The sequence below is a fragment of the Rhinoraja longicauda genome, chromosome 13 (genome assembly GCF_053455715.1).
Source record: "Rhinoraja longicauda isolate Sanriku21f chromosome 13, sRhiLon1.1, whole genome shotgun sequence".
Taxonomy (NCBI): domain Eukaryota; kingdom Metazoa; phylum Chordata; class Chondrichthyes; order Rajiformes; family Arhynchobatidae; genus Rhinoraja; species Rhinoraja longicauda.
The window spans coordinates 21,803,950-21,828,096 of NC_135965.1; the positions used below are offsets into that span (position 1 = coordinate 21,803,950).

General features: G+C 47.8%; 1 protein-coding gene across 3 annotated transcripts in view; it reads right to left on the reverse strand.

Annotated features, from left to right (window-relative positions):
- Positions 1-6,613: 6,613 nt before the first annotated feature.
- Positions 6,614-24,147, reverse strand: part of dvl3b (dishevelled segment polarity protein 3b) — a 79,583-nt gene continuing 62,049 nt past the window's right edge. For 2 of the 3 annotated variants that reach the window (XM_078410540.1, XM_078410542.1), the window contains 9 exons: positions 22,104-22,173; positions 18,986-19,125; positions 18,209-18,285; positions 16,233-16,300; positions 14,015-14,164; positions 12,412-12,543; positions 11,539-11,706; positions 10,606-10,824; positions 6,614-8,348 (listed from right to left, as the gene is read on the reverse strand). In XM_078410540.1, coding sequence (XP_078266666.1) covers positions 7,897-8,348; positions 10,606-10,824; positions 11,539-11,706; positions 12,412-12,543; positions 14,015-14,164; positions 16,233-16,300; positions 18,209-18,285; positions 18,986-19,125; positions 22,104-22,173 — 1,476 coding nt within the window. In that variant the 3' untranslated portion in view covers positions 6,614-7,896. The remainder of the gene's footprint in view (positions 8,349-10,605; positions 10,825-11,538; positions 11,707-12,411; positions 12,544-14,014; positions 14,165-16,232; positions 16,301-18,208; positions 18,286-18,985; positions 19,126-22,103; positions 22,174-24,147) is intronic. The other variant, XM_078410541.1, reaches the window with a different exon arrangement.

Genomic DNA, 24,147 nt, shown 5'->3' on the forward strand with positions numbered 1-24,147 from the left:
CTCCCACTGTCTTCCTGTCTCCACCTATATCCTTCCTTTGTCCCACCCCCCTGACATCAGTCTGAAGAAGGGTCTCGACCCGAAACGTCGCCCATTCCTTCTCTCCTGAGATGTTGCCTGACCTGCTGAGTTACTCCAGCATTTTGTGAATAAATACCTTCGATTTGTACCAGCATCTGCAGTTATTTTCTTACACAACCAGCATCTGCAGTGCTTTGTTTCTTGTTGAAAGACTGGAGCGACTAGGCTTGTATACACTGGAATTTAGAAGGATGAGAGGAGATCTTATCGAAACGTATAAGATTATTAAGGGGTTGGACACGTTAGAGGCAGGAAACATGTTCCCAATGTTGGGGGAGTCCAGAACAAGGGGCCACAGTTTAAGAATAAGGGGTAGGCCATTTAGAACTGAGATGAGGAAAAACTTTTTCAGTCAGAGAGTTGTGAATCTGTGGAATTCTCTGCCTCAGAAGGCAGTGGAGGCCAATTCTCTGAATGTATTCAAGAGAGAGCTAGATAGAGCTCTTAAGGATAGTGGAGTCAGGGGGTATGGGGAGAAGGCAGGAACGGGGTACTGCCGGGGTACTAAAGTCTTGCGCCACTCAGCTTGCTCCAGTGCTCACCACAATATTCAACCTCTCCTTGGCCAAGTCCGTGGTCCCTGCATGCTTCAAAAGATCCATCATTGTACCGGTGCCAAAGAATGCCTCTCCAGCGTGTTTAAATGACTGCCGACCGGTGGCCCTCACCTCGGTTGTCTTGAAATGCTTTGAGAGGCTAGTCAAGAAGCACATCTGCGCCCTCCTTCCTCGCAACATGGACCCACTACAGTTCGCATACCGTCCGAACAGGTCCACGGATGATGCGGTTCTACACACCGCTCTCTCTCATCTGGACAACCAGGGGGGCTATGTGAGGATGCTGTTCATTGACTTTAGTTCAGCATTCAACACAATAGTCCCCAGCAGACTGGTTGAGAAGCTGCTGGAACTGGGGCTTAGCACCCCTCTGTGTGCCTGGGTCCTGGACTTTCTCACTGCCAGGCCCCAAGTGGTCAGGATGGGGGAACACACATCTAGCTCCCTCACCCTGAACATAGGATCCCCCCAGGGCTACGTCCTTAGCCCCCTACTGTACTCCCTGTACACACGACTGTGGGGCCAGGTTCAGCTCAAACTCCATCATCAAGTTTGCTTATGACACTGTGGTGGTGGGCCGGATCTCCAACAACGATGAGAAGGCCTACCGGGAGGAGGTGGCTGATCTGGCAGTCTGGTGTCAGGACAATAGCCTCCTCTTGAATGTCACTAAAACGAAGGAGCTGATTGTGGACTTCAGAAGGGCTAAACATCCAAGGACGTACACGCCACTGGAGATAAATGGGTCTACTGTGGATAGGGTGAGCAGTTTTAAATACTTGGGAGTCCGCATCACAGAGGATCTGACGTGGGCAACGCACATCGCCGCACTGGTGGGTAAGGCAAAGCAGCGCCTTTACCACCTTAGACAACTGAGGAAATTCAGAGTCTCTGAGGATCCTTCATTGCTTCTACTCTGGGGCTGTAGAGAGCATCCTGTCCGGCAACATTACAGTCTGGTTTGGGAACAGCTCTGCCCAGGACAGGATGGCCCTGCAGAGAGTAGTGCGTTCGGCAGAACGCACCATGGGAACTACACTCGTCCCCCTGCAGGACCTATACATCAGGAGGTGCAGATCCAGAGCAAGCAAGATCATGAGGGACCCCTGCCACCCCAGTAATGGACTGTTCCAGATGCTACGATCAGGCAAACGCCTCCGCTGTCACGCTGTGAAAACAGAGAGGATGAGACGGAGTTTCTTCCCACAGACCATCAGGACTGTCAACTTTTATAACCCCAGAGACTAAATTTTTGTCTACACTATAGTAACTTATTAACTTTATTTATATGCCGTAACTGTAATTCTTTTTTGTGCACAATCCGCAGGCATTGCCACTTTCATTTCACTGCACATCGTGTATGTGTATGTGACAAATAAACTTGACTTGACTTGATTGAGAATGATCAGCCATGATCACATTGAATAGTGGTGCTGGCTCGAAGGGCCGAATGGCCTCCTCCTGCATCTGTTGTCTATTGACCATTTATGAACCCCTTAGCTTAATGCAACGCAATTCATGTAGAAACAATGAACTGCAGATGCTGGTTTACAAAAAAGACACAAGATGCTGGAATGACTGGGTCAGGCAGTATCTCTGGAGGACAGAAAGTCCTGGAGTAATTCAACGGGTCAGGTAGCATCTGTGGAGAACATGAATAGGTGATGTTTCAGGTTGGGACCCTTCTGCAAACTGATTCATTTCCCAACATCATTCAACCATTATCCTTCCCATTCACGTGTTTTCACCCCCATTTTTTTTTGAGGAGTTGCGCTCATTCAAGAAATCCACCACATTGATCAGGTATGTCTTCATGAAATCTCCATCGATTTATTTCCTTGAAGGTAAAAAACTCTTCCTCCAATAGAAACAAAGTGCTGGAGGAACAGTGGGTTAGGCAGCAGCTGTAGAGGAAATAGATAGATTATATTTTGGATTGGGACCCTTCTGACACTGAAGCAGCTCCCTGACCTTCCAATTTTTGATCTAGATTCCAGCAACTATTTTCTTGTGTCTCTTCCCTTCAATAGTGTACCTTTTTTTTGTGTCAATGGTGCTAAACATCTACTGGACTCATTCATGGGAAGAATCGTCTAGATTCAATATGTCATCTGTCCATTCCCTCCACAGAGACTGCCTGACCAGCCGAGTTCCTCCAGCACATTCTGACTTTTTTTAATATAAAGAAGTGGACTTGAGTGATGAGGCAGGGGGAGGTATAGGAAAGGTGAACAATGGGCAAAGTAGAGCAGGTATATGGGTGAAGGTCAGACACGACCATGTGGGGAAGGGTGATGAGCCTAGGTTCTGGAGGGGGAAAAGGCTGAACACAGGGAATGGGTAGAAACAACAGATACTGGTTTACATAAAGGAACACAAATTACTGGAGTAACATGGATAGGTGACACCTATCGATGCTCTCCAGAGATGCTACCTGACCCGCTGTGTTTTTAAAAGATTTTTTTTTAGAGATACAGCGCGGAAACAGGCCCTTCGGCCCACCGAGTCCGCGCCGCCCAGCGATCCCCGCACATTAACACACTAGGGACAATTTTTACATTTACCCAGTCAATTAACCTATGTACCTGTACGTGTTACTCCAGCACTTTGTGTCCCTCAGGGAATGGGTTATTAAAATAGCATCATAGAGTGTGGAAACAGACCAGCGCAACTTGCCTATGCTGACCAACATGGCCCATCTACACTAGTCCCACCTGCCTGCGTTTGGTTTCTGTAAATTGTCCCAAGTGTGTAGGATCGAATTAACGTATCAGTGTTCGCTGGTCCACAAGGGTTCCACACTGTATTACTAAAGTAAACTAAACCAGCATCTGGATTTCCTCGTTTCTAGCTCTCAATGAAGATTAGGCAACCAGAACAGTTCAGGCAACAATTGACACCACTTCCCAGTGTCCTTTCAGGCACTGCATTCTTCATCTTGGTAATGTTCTCCTGCCCGACAACTCTCCAAGATCTCTGTATTCCCTGAACCCACCACTTGTACCATCAACAGTTTCGTCTTCAGCTATCAAGGCCTTAAGTTCTGAAATTCTCCAACTAGACCTCCCCTTTTTCCTGAACTCACTACAGTGAAGAGTGCATACACCAAATATCTTTGTACGTGGCCCAAGTGCCAAGTTTCAATTGATTACGTTCCCATGAAGTGCCCAGGACATTTAGCTAAACTTACAATTAAGAAATAATGATGTCAGGCTGTAAACACAAAGATGAAAAATTGGAAACAAAAATACAAAGTAATGGAGGAACTCACTGGGTCAGGCAGCATCCTTGGAGGGAGATGAAACTGCAATGTTTCAGATCGGGACCCTTTTTCAGACTGATTTGGATTAGGAGGGAGATAGCTGGAAAAGACCTTTTCCTTACCTAAATTAGTCTAAAGCAGGGTCCTGACCCGAAACTGTGCCTGCCGATTTCCCTACACCGATGCTGACTGACCCGCTGAGTTCTTCCAGCACTTTGTGTCTTCCTCAAGGTTCCAGGATCTGCCGTTCTTTGCATTTAAAGATTAAGAAATGCATATTCCTGGTACCGTAGTGTGCTAAGATAAGGAGTCTTTAGTTCCCTGATACACCTTGATAACAGGTCTGAGGTTTGCATTTGGTTTTGGTCATGGGTTGAAAATTGGACTTGTTCCCAAAGGGTGGCAGGGCGGTAGAGTTACTGCCTTATAGCGCCAGAGACCCGGGTTCGATCCTGACTGCGGGTGCTGTCTGCATGGAGTTTATACATTCTCCCCATGACCACATGGATTTTGCCTGGGTGCTCCGGTTTCCTCCCACACACCAAAGATGGACAGGTTTGTAGGTTAATTGGTTGCAGTAAAAATTGTAAATTGTCCCTAGTGTGTGCTAGTGTAACGTGGATCGCTGGTTGGAGAGGACTCTTTGGGCCGAAGGGCCTGTTTCTGCGCTGAACTAAACTAAATCTCTAGCGTATTTCTGGGTTTCTCTTTGATTCTGGGATTGTAGCTTGTGCCGAGGCTTGGATCATCAAAGCTTCATGGAGCAGTCCCCACCATAAGTATAAACCAGATTCAGGGGAGAATAAATATCTAATGGAATTGAACTTGATCTCCAGGGGTACCAATCAAGTTTGGCCTGTGGCTGTCACCTACATATGACAAATAAAAATTATTATTATTAACTATTTCATCAAAATGCTATCTAATTCTGATGTGGAACAATGCCACATTGCAGTAATCTCACTATAATGGTCCAGAAATACAACAGTTCTCTCCATTTTGACACCTGCACTGAAAACAAACAGCAATATTAATGAAGATAGACACAAAATGCTGGAGTAACTCAGCAGGACAGGCAGTATCGCTGGAGAGAAGAAATGGGTGACGTTTCTGTCTCAAGACCCTAACTCAAACAGAGTCATTCCAGAGATACTTCCTGTCCAGCTGAGTTACTCCAACATATTGTGTCCATCTTCGATGTAAACCAGCAACACCATTTCTTTCCTACAACAATATTAATAAAATATGGATGGTAGTGGTTTCACTGAATAACTCCAATGGCATCACAGCCTGCTTTGGCAACTTGAATGCCCAGGTATGAAGAAGATTACAGAACGGTGGACACTGCCTGGACCATCATGGGTACTGAGCTCCCCACCATTGAAGGGATCTACAGGAGGCAATGCCTCATCAAGACAGCCAGCATCATCAAAGCCCAAATCAAATATCACATCATCTTGAGATTGAAGAAGGGTCCCAACCCAAAATGTCACCTATCCACATTCTCCAGACAGACCCCTCTGTCATCACTGGCATTATGTCTCACATAAATCAGCTGTGCTCAGAGATGTCAATGGGAACATGCTTTAAACTCAATCATCTAGGGCCAAACGTAGGAGTATTTCTTTGCTGCACTGTAGAGAAAGTCCCGCATCATCACTGGTAATGTGTGCAGATGAAGGAATCAACTCTCATGGAAGCAAAAGTGGAAATGGTTGAGAACTTCAAGTTCCTTGGTGTTAATGTAACCAATGATCTGTCATAGACTAACCACATTGAAGTTCAGCCAAGAAGCCACATCAATGCCTCTACTTCCTCAGGAGACGGAGGAAATTCAGCATGTCTCCACTGACTCTCACAAACCTCTACTGTTGCACCACAGAACGCATACTATCGGGTTTCATCTTAGCTAGTTTTGGGAACCGCTCTGCTCAAGACAGCAAGAAATTACAGAGAGTTGTGGATGAAGCCCAGTCCATCACACAGACCAGACTCCCCACGATTGACTCCATCGTCACACAGACCAAACTCCCCACGATTGACTCCATTTGACACTTCATACTGACTCGAGAAAGCACCCAACATATTCAAAGGGTTGTCCCTGTCCCACCCCGATCATTCCTTCTTCTCCCCGCTCCCATTGGGCAGATGGTACAGAAGCTGGAAAGGGCACCACCAAACTCATGAACAGCTTCTTCCCCTCATTTCAGGCTTCCGAACACCCTTTCCAAATGCTAGGGTACTGTCCAACTCACCTCTATCCCATTGCAGACATTGGATTTTGTCTCTGGTACTGATGCACTACAATGCTGAGAACTATATTCTGCACTCTGTATCTTCTCCTTTGCTCTACCTATTCTACATGACTTGATGTATTTAGGTATAGTATTATTTGATTTGTTTGGATAGCATGCAAAACAACACTTTTCACTGTCCCTCAGTGCACATGACAGTAATAAACCTGAACCTAAGATTCAGCAACCAGAGCAGTTGAGGCAACAATTGACACCTTTTCAGCGGTCTTGAAGGAACTCCATTCTTCATCACTGTAACGTTGTCCAGCCCCAAGATCCCTGCGTTCCTTCAAGTCTGCTCTCTTCAGACACCGCAGTGGCTGAGAGCCTACTGAACGATCTATCAGTCATGAAAATGGATAACAAATTGCACCTCTCTTCCACCAGTGATGAAATTAGTTGATGTGAAGAAATCATCTAGAACCATTTTATTAAAGTATACAATGCAACTTTCAGCTACAAAACCGTCATCCAGGGTCATCTCCAAGTTATATATTTCTCTTATTCAACTTCAGATCCAGTGAGCGAACGGAGAGGTTGTGAGATATTAGTGCAGCTGCCCTTTGTTGCCTGATGGAGTCTAGGTTCTCCATACCGAGACTCCATTGGGATGTTCCTGAGGGATCTGATCTTTGACGATCTTTTGACTGGCTGCTCTGACTGTAGTGAGGTTTCATTGATCGTTAGGTACCTTTTTTTATTATTTCAGTTCCCGAACGGGAAGGTATTGTGACAGGTGCGGAGGGCGGGGAGAGGGAAGACGGGGATGGCGTGCCAACGTTGTGCTTTGCTCCAAGATGTTTTTACTTCATTTCCCACAAACTTAAAGCCACGAAACGCTACTCATGAAAGGAAGAGTTACACAAAAAAAACACACATCAGATGCTTTACAACATGATTGGTTTGTTGGACAGCTTTTTTTTGTTTGTTTCTATGTGAAATATAAGGCTTGCGGTGTTTCCTTGAAGAGTTTTAGGATGCAATTCATAATCGTACACTTAATAACCGAGTTTTAACATAAGAAAAATTAAGCAACTCTTCCATGCTTTTCCTTGGAGTCTGGGTCTGTCCTCCATCTCCTTCTGTTCCGGTGACCAGACTATTTAAAAAGAAATGGCTGTGATGCCAAGCACAAGAGGGCCAACCCAATCCAGCTGGTGACTTCTCACCTCAATGCACCAACAATATTACCAGTTGACGTCAGAGGAAGACAAGAACCCCACTATTTGTCGCTGTGTGACAAGGAAAGAAACACACGAGAGCTTTAGGAAATTAGTTCAAAAGAAAACAAGGTGGGAAGTGATTAAAGTTTGACCGTTGATTTTACAACAAGCTCTCCACAGATGCAGAATATAGCTATTTTGTTTGCTTTAAAAACAAAACCTTACAAATGAGAAAGGTGTTAAAAGAGGCAGAGAGACAGGGCACTGTCCAAGTACAAATGCAGTCCATTCTTGTGAGGGGGTGGGGAAAACACAGATTGCAGGGGAGGATGGAGAGGGAAGCAAAACGGGGGGTGTTTACGTTGATAAATCTTGCGAGATTAGTGCTGAATAAATACAAAAAATCCTGTTCACACTCCAGAAACGTGCCACTGTGTCGCAAGCAGGTCCGGCATTTTCTTCAGTCGCTCTACTGTTCAGTTGCACGGGTGGCGGTGGAAGGGGTGCTTTTTCTTTTACGGATGGCGAAGGGGAACGAGTCACATAACATCCACAAAGAACTCACTGGGGTTTCCCATTGCCATTCTGAACGACTGTCTGCTGGCTGTGAGCTCCGGAGGCACCGCGGACAGATCACGGAGCGGAGGTGCCCCAGGGGGTGGGGCAGCGGCGGACTGTGGGGGCATCATGACGAGGGGAGGAGCGTAGAGAGGAGGCAGCCCCGGCGGGCCGTAGGACTGGTGGGTGTGGTGGCTGCGGATGCTGGCTGCCAGCGAGTGGTGGCTCCGATGGCTCAGGTTACTGTGGTGACTGTGTTCGCTGGCGGGCGCCGAGCGCTCGCTTCCCGCCCGCTCCCGCCGCACACCACTCCGCGTGGTGTGGTCCGACTCACTGCCACTGCCCCCAGATTTTGGATCGCCAGGTTTGGGCTCCTTCTCCTTCCCCCCTCGCCTCTCGCTCCCGCTTCGGTTCGATCCACTGCTTCGACTCCCTGCGGGCAGAGAAAGGTGGAAGGGATAATGTGCAGCTGATATTGTGCAGGTTTATAGGTTAATTGGCTTCTGTAAATTGTCCCCAGTGTGTAGGATAGAACTAGTGTTGGTACTAGTGTTGGTACCATTTAGTTTAGTATAGTTTATAGACACAACATGGAAATAGGCCCTTCGGCCCACCAAGTCCGCACCAACCAGCAATCACTTTGTACACTAGTTCTGTCCTTTACACTGGGAACAATTTACAGAGGCCAATTAACCAACAAACCTGCATGTCTTTGGAATGTGGGTGAAAACTGAAGTTCCCAAAAGAAATCCACACAATCACATTGGAGAACGTACAAACTGTGCAGAGACAGCCTCCGTGGTCAGGATCTCTACCTCTGCGCCACTGAGCTGCTGCCTCACAGGTTCGATCCTGACCTTGGGTGCTGTCCGTGTGTGGAGTTGGCACATTCTCCCTGCAACCGTGTGGGTTTCCTCTGGGAGCTCCAGTCTGTGGGTTTGTAGGTTAACTGGTCTTTATAAATTGCCCCTCGTGTGTAGGAATTGGATGAGAAAGTGGGATAGCTGAGAGCTGGTGTGAATGGGTGATCCGATGGTCGGTGTGGATTCGGTGGGCCAAAGGACTTGTTTCCATGCTGTATTTCCAAACTAAAGTTGAGAGTGTGTGACCAAATAAAGAAAAAGAAACAAGGAGAGGTGACGTTGTAGGACGGAACCCTTCCCGAGGAAAGGAAGTGTCTGAAGAAGGGTCCCGACCCAAAGCGACACCAGTCAGCAGAAAGACTACACACATGATTACTTACAATTGAGCCGTCTACAGTGTACAGATGTAGAATAAAGGGAATAATGTTTAGTGCAAGATCTAGTCCAGTAAAGTCCGAATAAAGATGCTGCCTCACTCGCTGAGATACTCCAGCAGTTTGGTCCTTTCATAAATTCATAAGTTATAGGAGCAGAATTAGGCCATTCGGCCCATCAAGTTTACTCTGCCACTCAATCATGGCCAATCTATCCATCCTTCTCAACCCCATTCTCCTGCCTTCTCCCCATCACCCGACACCCTTACTAATCAAGAATCTGTCAAGCACCGCCTTAAAAATATCCATGGACAGCCTCCACAGCCGTCTGTGGCAATGAATACCACAGATTCACCACCCTCTGACGAAATAAATTCCTCCTCATCTCCATTCTAAAGGAGCGTCCTTTTATTCTGAGGCTGTGCCCTTTGGTCCTAAACTCTAGTTTGCTTCAAAAAGGCAATGGGCCTTTCACTATTTGGAAAGTTTCAATGAGGTCCCCCCCTCATCCTTCTAAACTCCTGTTGGTACAGGCCCATTGCTGTCAAATGCTCATCATATGTTAACTCAATCATTCCAACAGGTTAGGTGTGGAGTAGGAGGGTGTGGGGCTGGAGGGTGTGGGGGGCGGGAGGGTGTGGGGGGCGGGAGGGTGTGGGGGGCGGGAGGGTGTGGGGGGCGGGAGGGTGTGGGGGGCGGGAGGGTGTGGGGGGCGGGAGGGTGTGGGGGGCGGGAGGGTGTGGGGGGCGGGAGGGTGAGGGGGGCGAGAAGGTGTGGGGCGGGAGGGTGAGGGGGGCGGGAGGGTGTGGGGCAGGAGGGTGAGGGGGGCAGGAGGGTGAGGGGGACAGGAGGGTGAGGGGGACAGGAGGGTGTGGGGCGGGAGGGTGTGGGGCGGGAGGGTGTGGGGCGGGAGGGTGAGGGGGGCGGGAGGATGAGGGGGGCGGGAGGGTGAGGGGGGCGGGAGGGTGAGGGGGGCGGGAGGGTGAGGGGGGCGGGAGGGTGAGGGGGGCGGGAGGGTGAGGGGGGCGGGAGGGTGAGGGGGGCGGGAGGGTGAGGGGGGCGGGAGGGTGAGGGGGGCGGGAGGGTGAGGGGGGCGGGAGGGTGAGGGGGGCGGGAGGGTGAGGGGGGCGGGAGGGTGAGGGGGGGCGGGAGGGTGAGGGGGCGGGAGGGTGAGGGGGGCGGGAGGGTGAGGGGAGCGGGAGGGTGAGGGGGGCGGGAGGGTGAGGGGGGGCGGGAGGGTGAGGGGGGGCGGGAGGGTGAGGAGCGGGAGGGTGGGAGGGGCGGGAGGGTGGGGAGGGTGGGAGGGGCGGGAGGGTGGGAGGGGCGGGAGGGTGGGAGGGGCGGGAGGGGCGGGAGGGTGGGGGGCGTGGAGCGGGGCCGGAAGTGTGCGGGGCAGGATGGGTGCGGGGTGTGTAGCCACCCCTCAGGCTGACGGTTCCCACAGTTCACTCACCTTCGCTGGGCTGGCTGCCGGCGCTGCCTCCTCCGTAGGGGAAGCCGGTGACATCGTGGTAGCCCGGCGGCTGGGGGTTGTAGGGGTGCTGAGGCGGGTACTGGTAGGGGAAGGCAAGGGGCCAGGGCGCTGCTCCTGGGTGGGGTAAGGGGGCTAGCGTGTCCTGATCCGATGCGCCGCTCGATCCGTCGTGGTCGTGTAAGGTTAGGCCGGCCATATCTGTGGGAGCAAAAGGCAGGGGGGCCGTTAAATCTTCAGTTTATTATTGTCACGTGCACCGAGGTTTGGTTTAGTTTATTATTGCCACGTGTACTGTAGTTTAGATTTTGGAGGTTGGACAGACTTGGATTGTTATCGGAGGTTGAGTGAGACCTAATTGAAGTATATAAAATTATGAGAGGCCTTTGAGAGATATGGAAAGGGTAGGCAGTCAAAACCTGTTTCCCAGGATGGAAATGTCCAACACTAGAGGCCATAGATTTAACTTGAGAGAGGCAAAGTTTAAAGGAGATGTGCGGAGCAAGTTTATTTTATTCCCCACAGAGACCTGTGGGTGCCTAGAACGTGCTGCCAGAGGTGGTGGTGGAGGCAGATACAATAGTAGTGTGTAGTAGGCTTTTGGATAAGCATATTGATGTGTGGGATTGGAGGGATACGGATCATGTGCAGGCAGAGAAGAATTGGTCTGTCATCATGTTCGGCACAGACATTGGAATGATTTGGTGCGGTTATCTCACAGTGAAAAGGGTGTCAAGAGTTATGGGGAGAAAGCAGGAGAATGGGTTTGAGAGGGAATGATAGATCAGCCATGATAGAATGGCATAGACTTAATGGGCTGAATGGCCTTATTCTGCTCCTAAGACTTATGACGGTACTGTTCTATGCTCTATGTTCTACGCCCATTACACAGCTGGGACCGAGCGAGCGACTCACTGCCACAGAGGTCCCCGAAGATGTAGTAGCACTGCTCTGAGAAGGTGATCTTGTTCACAGTGTGTCGGATGTAACCGGCTTTAAGGAGATTGCTGGCGTATTTTCGAGCTTCCCGTCGGTCCGGGAATCCTTCCACGTGATTGTAAAGCCAGTCGACGACATCAGAACCTGGGGAGAAGCAAGTGGATCACAGACGTTCAGATCATCGCTCGATGAAGACTGTGTGACAGAATCTACCCATTAATCTCACTGTCCTTTCCCCATCACTCTAGACTTTAGAGATACAACGTGGAAACAGGCCCTTCGGCCCACCGAGTCCATGCCGACCAGCGATCATCCCATACACTAGCACTATCCCAAACACTAGGGATAATTTACAATTTACAGAAGCCAATTAAACTACAAACCTGCACATCTTTGGAGTGTGGGAGGAAACCAGAGCACCCAGAGAAAACCCACACAGTCACAGGGAGAATGTGCAGACTCCATACTAACAGTACCAGAGGTCTGGATCGAATCTGGGTCCCTGACGCTGTAAGTCAGCAACTCCACTGCTGTGCCACCATGCGGCCCAAATCAATCAACCACCTGCAATTTTGCCCCTCTTCCAGATATGCTGATGGCAGGGATCCAAGGATGCGAACAGTGGAACTGATAGGACGACTAGCTGGGTGAGAGGGGCGATGAAAGGAATGCCGGAGTTACTTGGTTTGTACGTTAATTGGCTTTGGTAAAGATTGTAAATTGTTCTTAGTGTGTAGGACAGTGCTAATCGCTGGTTCGAAAGGACTCGGTGGGCAGAAGGGCCTGTTTCCGTGCAGTATCTCTTAAAAACTAAATAAAAATATTGCTGGCTGGCAGGGTTGAACCTACCAATGAAAGCGTTTGGGATGGTGATTTTAAGCCACATTCGGTCGCGTACTTCCAGGCCGGACTCCGGGGAAGCCATGGCTTTAACGATGTTGACGATGTCACTGTGGATTGATAAATGAAAATTGTCGAACCCTGGCGAAGGAAAAAGAAAGCTAATCAATTCCAATTTAAGTGGTCAGCAGCAGGAAGAGCAGCCATCCATCAGGGGTCATTGTGGACTCCACCCTTCCTGAGGCCATGCAGACTAATTGAGTTCTTAGACCATCTTGCATTGTGCCATTTGTAGCTCCAAGATATGAATTAGACTCAGTCTTACAGTATGGAAACAGGCCTTTCTGCCCAACTTGTCCTTGCCCCATCTACACTCGTCTGACCTGCCTGCATTTGGCCCATATCCCTGTAATCCTTTCAATGTACCTGTCCCTGTCTCTTTTAAATGTTATTTTACCTGCCTCAACTACCTCCTTTGACAGCATATACCCACCACCCTCTGTATGAAAAACTTGTCACTCAGGTTCCTATTAAATCTTTCCCCTTTTACCTTAAACCTATGTCCTCTGGTTTTTGATTCCCCCATTCTGGGTAAAAGACTGTGCAACTACCCAATCTGTTCCCCTCTTGATTTTGTACTCCTCTAAGATCATCCCTCAGTTTCCTGCGCTCCAAGGAATAAAGTTCTAGCTAGCCCAACCTCTCCCCTTGGCTCAGACCCTCAATTCCTAGCAATATTTAGTTGACTTTATTATTGTCTCATGTACTGAGGTCCAGTGTAAAGCTTTTTTGTTGCCTACTAACCAGTCAGCGGAAAGACGATACATGATTACAATCAAGCCGTCCACAGTGTTCAGAGATAGGATAAAGGGAATACAATTTAGAAAAAGGTAAAAATCCTCTGATTCGTGATTCCCCTACTCTGGGTAAAAGACTTGCATTCACCCGATCTATTCTAAACTGAATGGGGAGATGTTACAAAATAGAATCTAGGTTAACCTCTAACTAACCCCACCCCCCGTTTCTTTCCCTCATCCCCCCCTTTCTTCCCGTGCTCCATCTGCACTCCCACCTATTACCCCCCCCCCCCTCCTGTTTGGCTTCTCCCTTTTTCTCCAACCTGTCTCACATCTCTGCTTCTTATCTCTGGCTTTTGTTTCAACCATCTGTCTATCAAAACCCAACCTCGTCTGTGTCCACCTATGCCCTGGCTGAAGAAGGGTTCTGATCCAAAACATCACCTATTCCCTTTCTCCAGAGATGCTGCCTGACCTGCTGAGTTACTCCAGTATTTTGTGTCCATCCACCTATAACCTGCCAGGCTTTGTCCTGGTCTCCTCTCTTCCAGCTTTCTTCTCCGAAGATGGGTCCCGACCTGAAACATCACTTATCCACGTTCTCCAGAGATGCTGCCTGACCCGCTGAGATACTACAGCGCTTTATGTCCTTTGAATCTTTCATATACCTCTGGTGTGAAAAGCAGCCTAATCTTCTGGGCACACACACAAACACACACAAAAGAATAAAGAGATGAGAGAGAGCGGTGGAGTGACATGAAGGCCATGCTGTGTTAGGCCAGCCATAGTAGATGGTGGGTACAGGTGGAACTTACGTTCGGTTTCTGGGATGGAGCTGGTGATGGAGGAGCTGGTGGAAGTAATGGTGCTCATGGAGGGGCTCATACCATAAGGCTGATAGGCTCCCGTCATGGCCGCCGTGTGGGAAACCCAGGCTGCCGGGTCGATGGGCCGGATGGGCTCGCCTGAGGGAAACAAGGAGACACGAGTTCAATCCCTGGGTCCTCCACTACAACTGGGGTTTTAAGCTGTACGGAGATAACTTTTAACTGTGTGCTTGTGGTTTTGTAGTGTGTACGTCTTTGCAGATGTGGGTGAAACACAAAGTGCTGGAGGAACTCAGTGGGACAGGCAGGATCTCTGGAAGGAATGGACGGATGACGTTTTGGGTCGGGACCCTTCTTCACACTCAGTTTGAAAATGGATCCTGACCCGAAACATCACCTATCCATTCCCTCCTCAGATGCTGCCTGACCGACTGAGTTACTCCAGCACTTTGTGCTTTACTTAAGATTCCAGCATTTGCAGTCATTCCATGAATATGTGGGTGCATTTGTGTGTGTGTGTGTGTGTGTGTGTGTGTGTGTGTGCCTATGTGAGTATATATTTGTTTGTTTGCCTGTGTGTATATTTGTATGTATGCTGTGTGTGTGTGTGTACGTAGGCGTATATTTGCATGTATGCTTGTGTATGCCAGCTTGTGTGTGAATGTGTATTTATATTCGTATGGGCACGTGTGTGTCTACACGTGTGTCTGTGTGTGTGTATTTTTGTACATGGTGTCGTAGAGTCATACAGCAAGGAACAGGCACTTCGGCCCAACTCATCCATGCCCGCGCATGTGTGTGCCTGGACTTGTGTGCATGCATGGATATGCACGTGTACGTGATACATTACCCTCATCCAAACCTTACCATTAAAATCTACTTGTAAACCAGATTTACCTGAAGTTTGATGTTGCAACGTATAATTCTGCTATTAACAAGAATTAACAGACTGTGCAGGAAAGGCCCTCAAGGGAATGAAGATAGACAATAGACAATAGGTGCAGGAGGAGGCCATTCGGCCCTTCGAGCCAGTACCGCCATTCAATGTGATCATGCCTGATGGTAGACAGCTAAACATAACCAAGAGAACGAGGGACAAAAATCCACAAAAACTTTGTGGGATCATGCAGGCTGGAATCTTAGTGGGCAGAAGAGACATACAGAGCTAAACTTAACTTGATTGTTTCTCTCTCTATGGATACTACGTGACCTGCCAAGGATTCCAAAATGTTTGGTTTTTATTTTAGATTTGCATTCGGTAACTGTAGTTTTACGCTTTCCCGTTGCTGACGGGACTTTTCAAAAAGATACCAGACCATCTCTTGTGACTTTGCAAACAGCAAGTCAAGAGAACGGAGCAAGGAATAAAAAATCCAAGCACCAAGTAGTCTCTATATTCTAGCAGGTTACGTATGCTTCCTTTATGAATTTCTGCATCCACTATCAAGGAAACCTTGTGTCACCTTCTTGCTGCACCTCCACCCGATGGATGGAGAGTATAATTGCAGATTAGTAGACTCAAAAGTTATGCAGCACGGAAACGGGCCCTTTGGCCCAACTCGTCCATGCCAATCAAGATGTCCTTTCTAAGCTAGTTTTATTTGTCCGCGTTTGGACCATGTCCCTCTAAACCTATACTATCCATGTACCTGTCCAACAAAACTTAAATGTTTTTATAGTATCTGCCTCAACCACCTTCTCTGGCAGCTCAATATACCCACCATTAAGTTTACATAACCAGTTTAGTTTAGAGATAGAGCCCTTTGGCCCACCGAGTCTACACTGACCATTGATCACCTGTTCACCTAGTTCGAATAGATGGAAGGAAGGTTGGTTTGTGTGATGGTTTGGGCTGAGTCCACAATTCTCTGTAATTTCATGCCGTCTTGGATGGAGCTGTTCCCAAACCATGGAGAATGTGCAAACTCCACACAGACAGCACCCGAGGTCAGGATCGAACCTGGCACTGTGAGCCCACGCCGACCGTCGATCACCCGTTTACACACCAGTTCTGTGTTATCCCACTTTCTCATCCACTACCTACACACTAAGGGCAATTTACAGAGGGTCAATTAACCTACAAATCCACACGAGTTTGGAATGCGGGAGGAAACCGGAGCACTCAGAGGAAAGGAAAATGTATAAACTTTGCTTTCGTTTCATGTGATTTTTCTCCTTCAATAGGGAGGTTACTGTGACAACTTACTTCTGGGGAGGGTGAAGCAGGCACGAGGGGTTGGGTCCCAACATTTGGCAACGGTCAGCATGATGGGCCTGAAGAAAGAACAGAGAGGGACTCAGATCGGCAACACATCAAGTGCATGAAACAAAAACATTATTCGAGACTCCAGCAGCAAGATTGAAAAATAAAACAAAATTATCTCAACATCTGCCCCTCTTCTTTTCCCTTAACAAAGGAATTCTATTCAATTAAACACAGTTACAGAGTACTGGAAAGAACAAAACTGCCCAGCAGTTTGCAAACGACAATCAGTCAGTCATTAAAATCGCAACATTGTCATCCTTATCCACGACGCACATGACCCCCCGCCCACAGCGAGCAGCATTTACGAACGGTCTCCAGAGTTCTCGTGGACACTGCGTGTCCCTGGAGAGCGAGCATGGACGTAAGCCTGGACGAGGGACTTGGGCACAACCCTTGCCTGCTCGCTGCCTGGACCTGTGAATGGCCATCTTGGCCAGGCCCAGGAACAAACCCACAAGATCTCCCTCTCTGCCCCCCCCGACCGCCCGCACCTGCCCATTTTTGAACTGCCTCTCTGAATGCTGATTGTAGGACTGCAATAAAAAAACAGATGAACAACATAAATCTTATTGAGCAGTTCCTGGCTTACGCCCAGCAAATCCCTTGTTGTTTCCTGAATGATTGCTCCAAAATTGGAAGAATGTCCTTTTTATAGCACCTTTTAGAACTGCCAAACATCTCAAAATGGTTTACAACCCACATGAGAATACTTTACGAAGATGTTGCCAGGACTCCAAGCCCTGAGCTATGGGGAGAGAGAGGTTGGGTAGGGTAAGACTTTATTCCTAGGAGTACAGGAGGCTGAGGGGTGACCTTATAGAGGTGTATAAAATCATATTGAAAAATGCACAGTCTATTACCCAGAGTAGGGAAATCAAGAACCAGAGGACAAAGGTTTAAGGTGAGAGGGGAAAGAGTTGATAGGAACCCGAGTGGAAACTTTTTCACTCACAGGGTACTGGAACGAGCTTCTAGGGGAGGCAATTCGGATAGATACTATAACATAATTTAAAAGACATGCAGGCAGATACTTGGATCTTAGAAGGATTTAGAGGGATTTGGGCCAAATGTGGGCAAATAGGACTTGCTTCGATGAGGCATGAAAGGTTGTCATGTGCAAGTTAGGCCGAAGGGCCCATTTCCACGCTGAGTGACTCTATAATAGTGCATTTTGTAACATTGAACTGAGTCAGAAAACTTGAGAACAGAAAGCTCCCGAAATCAGGAATGGTCAGACAATACTTTGATTAATGTCGATTGTTGAGTATTAGCTAGTAGAAACAAGGAACTGCAGATGCTGGTTAATACACAAAAGGACACAAAGTGCTGGAGTAACTCAGGGGTCAGGCAGCATCTCGGGAGAATGTGGACAGGTGAGGTTTTGAGTCTGGACCTTTCCTCATAATGATTGTAGCAGAGGGGAGAAAGCTGGAAGAGAGGTGGGGGCGGGACAAAGCCTGGCGAGTGATAGGTGGATACAGGAGAGGAGGAGTGATTTGCAGACGGGTGGAGTAAATGGAAAGAGAAGTGAAAAGGAGGCCAAAGGCCAGAGGTGAAAAGGAGTCTGAAGACGTGTCCTGACCCGAAACGTCACCCATCCTTTTTCTCCGGAGATGCTACCTGACCCGCTGAGTTACTCGAGCACTTTCCATCCTTTTGAATAAATATAAAGCTCGAAGGTTAAATCAGGGAGAATGTTCATGTGCTTCTGCAGAATTGTATTACATGATCCTTTAGTTTAGTTTGCTGTCCCGTCTGCCTCTACAAGTGCAGAACATTCAGGCTCTCCACATCAGCCTGGATGATGCAGGAATTGAGCCTCTGACCTCCCCACTCAGGGGCAAATGTGCTGCCCACTGTACGTGTCTGAAACGTGGCTGGGTCTGTGGCATCACCTTGAGGGGCATCATTCTTACCCAGGCTTGTGCACAATCTCCCTCAGGACCCGGACTGCATCGTCATTGCTCATGTTCTCAAAGTTTATGTCGTTAACCTGGGGCGACAGGAAAAGACCACAATTATTCATCATTAGAGAGGAGAATAGGCACAAGCTGTAATTTTATCAAAGCCATTCCTACGTATTCCCACCAAATTCCGGTTTGGTTTGGTGTAGAAAGGAACCGCAGATGCTGATATATACAGAAGAATGAAACTAAATGCTGGAGTAACTCGGCAGGTCAGACAGCATCTCTGGGGGGAAAGGATGGGCAACGTTTCGCATTGGGACCCCGTTCTTCAGCAACTTTTAGTTCAGTTTAAAGATACAGCAGGGGGTAGCATGGTGGCGCAGCGGTAAAGTTGCTGCCTTACAGTGCCAGAGACCCGGATTCCACCCAGACTACGGGTGCTTCATGTACGTATTTTCCACGTTCTTCCTGTAACCGTGTGGGTTTTCCCCAGGTACTCCGGTTTCCTCCCACACCCCAAGGACCTGCAGATTTGTAGGTTAATTGACTTAGGCAAAAATTGCAAAATTGTCCCTAGTGTGTCGGATAGTGTTAGTATGCAGGCTGATCGCTGGTCAGAATGGACTTGGGGGCCGAATGGCCTGTTTCCCAGCTGTATCTCTAAAGTCTAATGCAGGGGAAAAAGGCTGTGGCTATGACTGGTATAACATCACTTTGACAGTACGTGGGCCGCACGCTGCCTCAGACCCGGGTTTGGTTGTGAGGGAGTGTGCCGCACGGACTCACCTGGAGCAACATGTCCCCAGGTTCGATTCTGCCGTCTGCAGCCACAGCCCCCCCCTTCATGATTGACCCGATGTAGATCCCTCCGTCACCCCTCTCGTTGCTCTGCCCCACGATGCTGATTCCAAGGAAGTTGTATTTCTCTGAAGGGATAAAGATAAAACATCAAATTACAGCGCAGACAAAATCGCTGCTTCTCCACCGATTCCACATGCCCTGACCATCAGATGCCCACTGGCTGTCCAATAGCAATGACCGTTTGAAAATCCAAAGATCTAACATATCGCCGTAGAAAGCATTTTATGGGGATGCATCACAACATGGTTTGGGAACAACTCCACCCAAGACTGCAAGAAATTGCAGAGAATTGTGGACGCAGCCCAGAACATCACACAAATCAACCTTCCTTTCATTGACTCAATATACTCATGCTATCTCGGCAAAGTCATCAACATAATCAAGGGACAGTCTCACCCCGACCACTCCCTCGTCTTCCCGCTCCCATCAGGTAAGAGGTACAGAAGTGTGAAAAGGCACATCTCTAGATTCAGGGACAGTTACTTCCCTGCTGTTAACAGGCAACTGGACCACCCTACCAACAACTTGAGAACTAGAGAGCAGTCCCGAACTACTATCTACCTCATTGGAGACCCTCGGACTATGTTTGATCGGACATTACTAGAATTTATCTTGTACTAAACATTATTCATGTTATTCCCGTTATCATGTATCTGTACACTGTGGACGGCCCGATTGTAATCATGTATTGTAATCATGCTGACTGGTTAACATGCAACAAAGGCTTGTCACTGTACCTCGGTGCACATGACAATAAACAAAACCCAATTTTAGTTTAGAGATACAGCGAGGAAACAGGCCCTTCAGCCCACTGAGTCTACGCTACACTAGTTCAATATCCGACAGTCTACGGACAAATGTACTGAGACCAATTACCCTACAAACCTGCATATCTTTGGGACGTGGGAAGAAACTGGAACACCTGGAGAAAATCCACGCAGTCACAGGGAGAACGTACAAACTCCCCACAGACAGCATCCAAGGTCAGGTTTAGACCCGGCTCTCTGGTGCTGTGAGGCAGCAGCTCTACCACCGCGCCACCCTAATCTGGAAGGTTTAGTTTTAGGTTTATTATTGTAATTTGTAATGAGTACAGTGAAAAGCTTTGTTTTGCATGCTATCATAACAGATCAGATGATATAATAATACTATACCTAAATACTATCAAGTCAAACTCGAGTACAATAGGTAGAGCAAAGAGGGAGATACAAAGTGCAGAATATAGTTCTCAGCATTGTAACGCACCAGTTCCACGGACAAAGTCCAATGTCTGCAATGGGGTAGAGATGAATTGGACCGTACAGGTTATGGAAGGACCATTCAGAAGCCTGAGAACCGAGGGGATAAAGCTGTTCCTGAGTCTGATGTCCCGAGTCTGATGGTGCATGCTTTCAAGCTTCTGTACCTTCAGCCCAATGGGAGTGGGGAGAAGGAGGAATAAACCTTTCCATTTCTCTTTGAGGTAGTCAAGGAAGAATCTCCTTTCAGAACCCAAGATGACCATTATTTAATTTTTCCAAAAAATACTTAGAAAGTATTCCATTACAGACCGACTAAGGATTTCATGATTTTTTCCAACACCATTATTAAACGAAATAGGCTTTAGTTCCATAGACTTGTCCATCATCTTTTAAAGCATCACAAATTAGCAACTTTATCACACTATTCTATTTTCTAATTATTTTTTTATTCCAACATAGTGGGATGTCTCGGAGCAGAGGGGGATAGCCTCAGAATAAAAGGACGTTCCTTTAGAAAAGAGAGTAGGAATTTCTTTAGTCAGAGGCTGGTGAATTTGTGGAATTCATTGCCATAGGCTGTGGAAGCCGTCAATGGATATGTTTAGGGCAAAGATTGACAGAATCTTGATTAGCATTGGTGTCAGGGGTTAAGGAGAGACATAGAAAACATAGGAAATAGGTGAGGAGGAGGCCATTTGGCCCTTCGAGCCAGCACCACCATTCATTGTGATCATGGCTGATCATCCACAATATAGAAACATAGAAAATAGTCATAAGGTCATAAGGTCATAAGTAATAGGAGTGGAAGTAGGCTATTCGGCCCATCAAGTCTACGCCGCCATTCAATCATGGCTAATCTTGTCGCCCTCTAAACTAAACCCCCCCTCACCTGTCTGCATTTATCAGTTGCCAGACTTCATCCTGCCCCTCCTCTATTCCAGCTTTTCCACCCCCCCCCCCCCCCCCCCCCCCCCACCACAATCAGTCTGAAGAAGGGACCCAATCCAAAACATCACCCATCCATGTTCTCCAGAGATGCTGCCTGACCCACTGAGTTACTCTAGCACTTGGTGCCCTTTTGCCTTTTGTATTCTCCATCAGGTATGATGTTTGGGTCCCTCACTCCAGGTATGAGTTGATAAACACCACCACACATCCATCAGCAGTTCAGTTAAGTTTAATTTAGAGGTACATCATGGAAACAGGCCCTTCTGCCCACTGAGTCCATGCCGACCATCGATCCCTGTGCACAAGCACCATCCTACACACTAGGAATAATTTACAATCCTTACCAAAGCCAATTAACCTCCACACCGACCAATGAGCACGCGTTCACACTATCTCTATCATACACGCTAGAGACAAATTACAGAAGCCAATTAATCAACAAACCTGGAGGAAATCGGAGCACTCAGAGAAAACCAACAGGGTCACAGGGAGTTTGTAAGGAGTTTGTACGTTCTCCCCGTGACCTGCGTGGGTTTTCTCCGAGATCTTCGGTTTCCTCCCACACTCCAAAGACGTACAGGTATGTAGGTTAATTGGCTGGGTAAATGTAAAAAAATTGTCCCTAGTGGGTGTAGGATAGTGTTAATGTATGGAGATCACTGGGCGGCACGGACTTGGAGGGCCGAAAAGGCCTGTTTCCGGCTGTATATATATGATATGATATGATAATGTACAAACTCTGCACAGACAGCGCGCATGGTCGGGATCAAACCCGGGTCTTTGGAGCTGTAAGGCAGTGACTCTACTGAGCCTCTGTGCCGTCCCAGTTCTCCCACTAAGATCAGCACACTTACCCATGTTTAAAGTGACGGTGATGATGTTGAGAGACATGGTGGAGTCTGTGATACTGCTGAACGAGGAGGACTGAAAGAGAACAGAAGAGAGCACAGCAATATATCAACATTGCTGAGACCAGTCACAGCTCCTTTACAATGTTTCCAAACCATCACGGTGAATAAACGCAGAACATAGAACAGTACAGAACAGGAACGGGCCCACAATGTTTGAGCCGAACATGATGCCAAGTTAAATTAATCTTCTCTATCTGCACATGATCCATATCCATCCATTCCCTACATAACTAAATTTATGTGCCTATCTAAAAGTCTCTTAAACTATGCGTTTTCCTTTGCAAATCTAGCTCAGTTACTCCAGCTATTTGTGTCAATCTTCGGTTTAAACCAGCATCTGCAGTTCCTTCCGACACATAGCTATCTCTCACCTCTTTTGAAGCATCATTATAATCTAACCAATTATATAAGCTTTTGGTCACACAGAACACTGCAGCACAGGAACAGGCCCCTTGGCCCACAAAGTCTGTGCCGAACCGGATGTCGTATTAAACTAATCTCTTCTGCCTGCACGTGATCCATATCCTTCCAATCCCCGCATATCCATGTGCCCTATCAAAAAACCTCCAACCCTGGCAATGCGTTCCATGTAAAAGAACACGCCCCACATCTTCATTAAACTTTCCCCCTCTCACCTTATAGCTATGCCCTCTAGTGTTGGACATTTCCACCTTGGGGATAAAAGGTTCTGACTGTCTACCCTGTCTATGCCTTTCATGATTTGATATACTTCTATTACGACCTCCCTCAATCTCAAGTTCCAGAGAAAAAGGGACTGAAGGAGAATTTGAAGATGCCCCTTCTGGAGTTGTACATCTCCCCCTGCCCATTGTTGTACCCAACCACTCTCACTCCCTAGCCTGCTTCTCAATGGATACCAAGAGCTTTCAAGGCATCTTCACGCTCGCTGCCTGGGCCAAGCAAGGGTTAGTAGATGCCTGAAGCTTAGTTGCCCAGTAAACCTGTCCCAATCCTCACACACTCAGTAAAGATGTTTGAATTGGTATCAAATTTGAACCAGAACTGTACTTTGCATAGTCCCATCCAATGCTCGTGGGTTAGATACAGAGGGAACTTCACTCTGTGTCTGACTGATGCTGTTCCTGACTTGAGTGTGTGTTAATGGGACATGAAAGGTGCAAAGGGACTTGGGAGTGCTAGTTCAGGATTAGCAAAAGGTTAATTTGCAGGTTGAATCGGTAGTAAGGAAGGCAAATGTAATGTTAGCATTCATTTCCAAAGGACCAGAATATAAAAACACGGATGTAAAGATGACGCTTTATAAGGGAATGGACATACCACATTTTGAGTATTGTGAGCAGTTTTGGGCGCCATATCTGAGGAAGGATGTGCTGGCGTTACAGAGGGTCCAGAGGAGGTTTACGAGAATGATCGCAGGAATAATTGGGTTAACATATGGTGGGCATTTGATGGCACTGGGCCTGTACTCGCTGGAGTTTAGGAGGATATGGGGGGATCTCATTGGAACTTATTGAATAATGAAAGGCCTGGTTAGAGTGGGTTTCCACTAGTCGGAGAGTCTGGTATCAGAGGGCACAGACTCAGAATAAAAGGACGTACCTTTAGAAAGGAGATGAGGAGGAATTGCTTTAGCCAGAGGGTGGTGAATCTGCGGAATTCGTTGTCACAGACGGCTGTGGAGGCCAAGTCATTGGGTAGTTTTAAGGTGGAGATTGATAGATTCTTGATTAGTAAGGGTGTCAGGGGTTATGGGCAGAAGGCAGGAGAATGGGGTTGAGAGGGATCATGTTTGAATGGTGGAGTAGACTCGATGGGCTGAATGGCCTAATTCTGCTCCTTTCACTTATGATCTGATGTAGAGGGGGCTCTACTCTCTCGAACCCATGCTGTCCATGGCTGGAGAGTGTACGACAAGACAGTGTTGAGGCAACTCTACATGTAACTGTGCTCTCCCTGCCCCGGGAGTGGTCGTCCACTCTCAGTACCCAGTGGCAGGAACACAGAG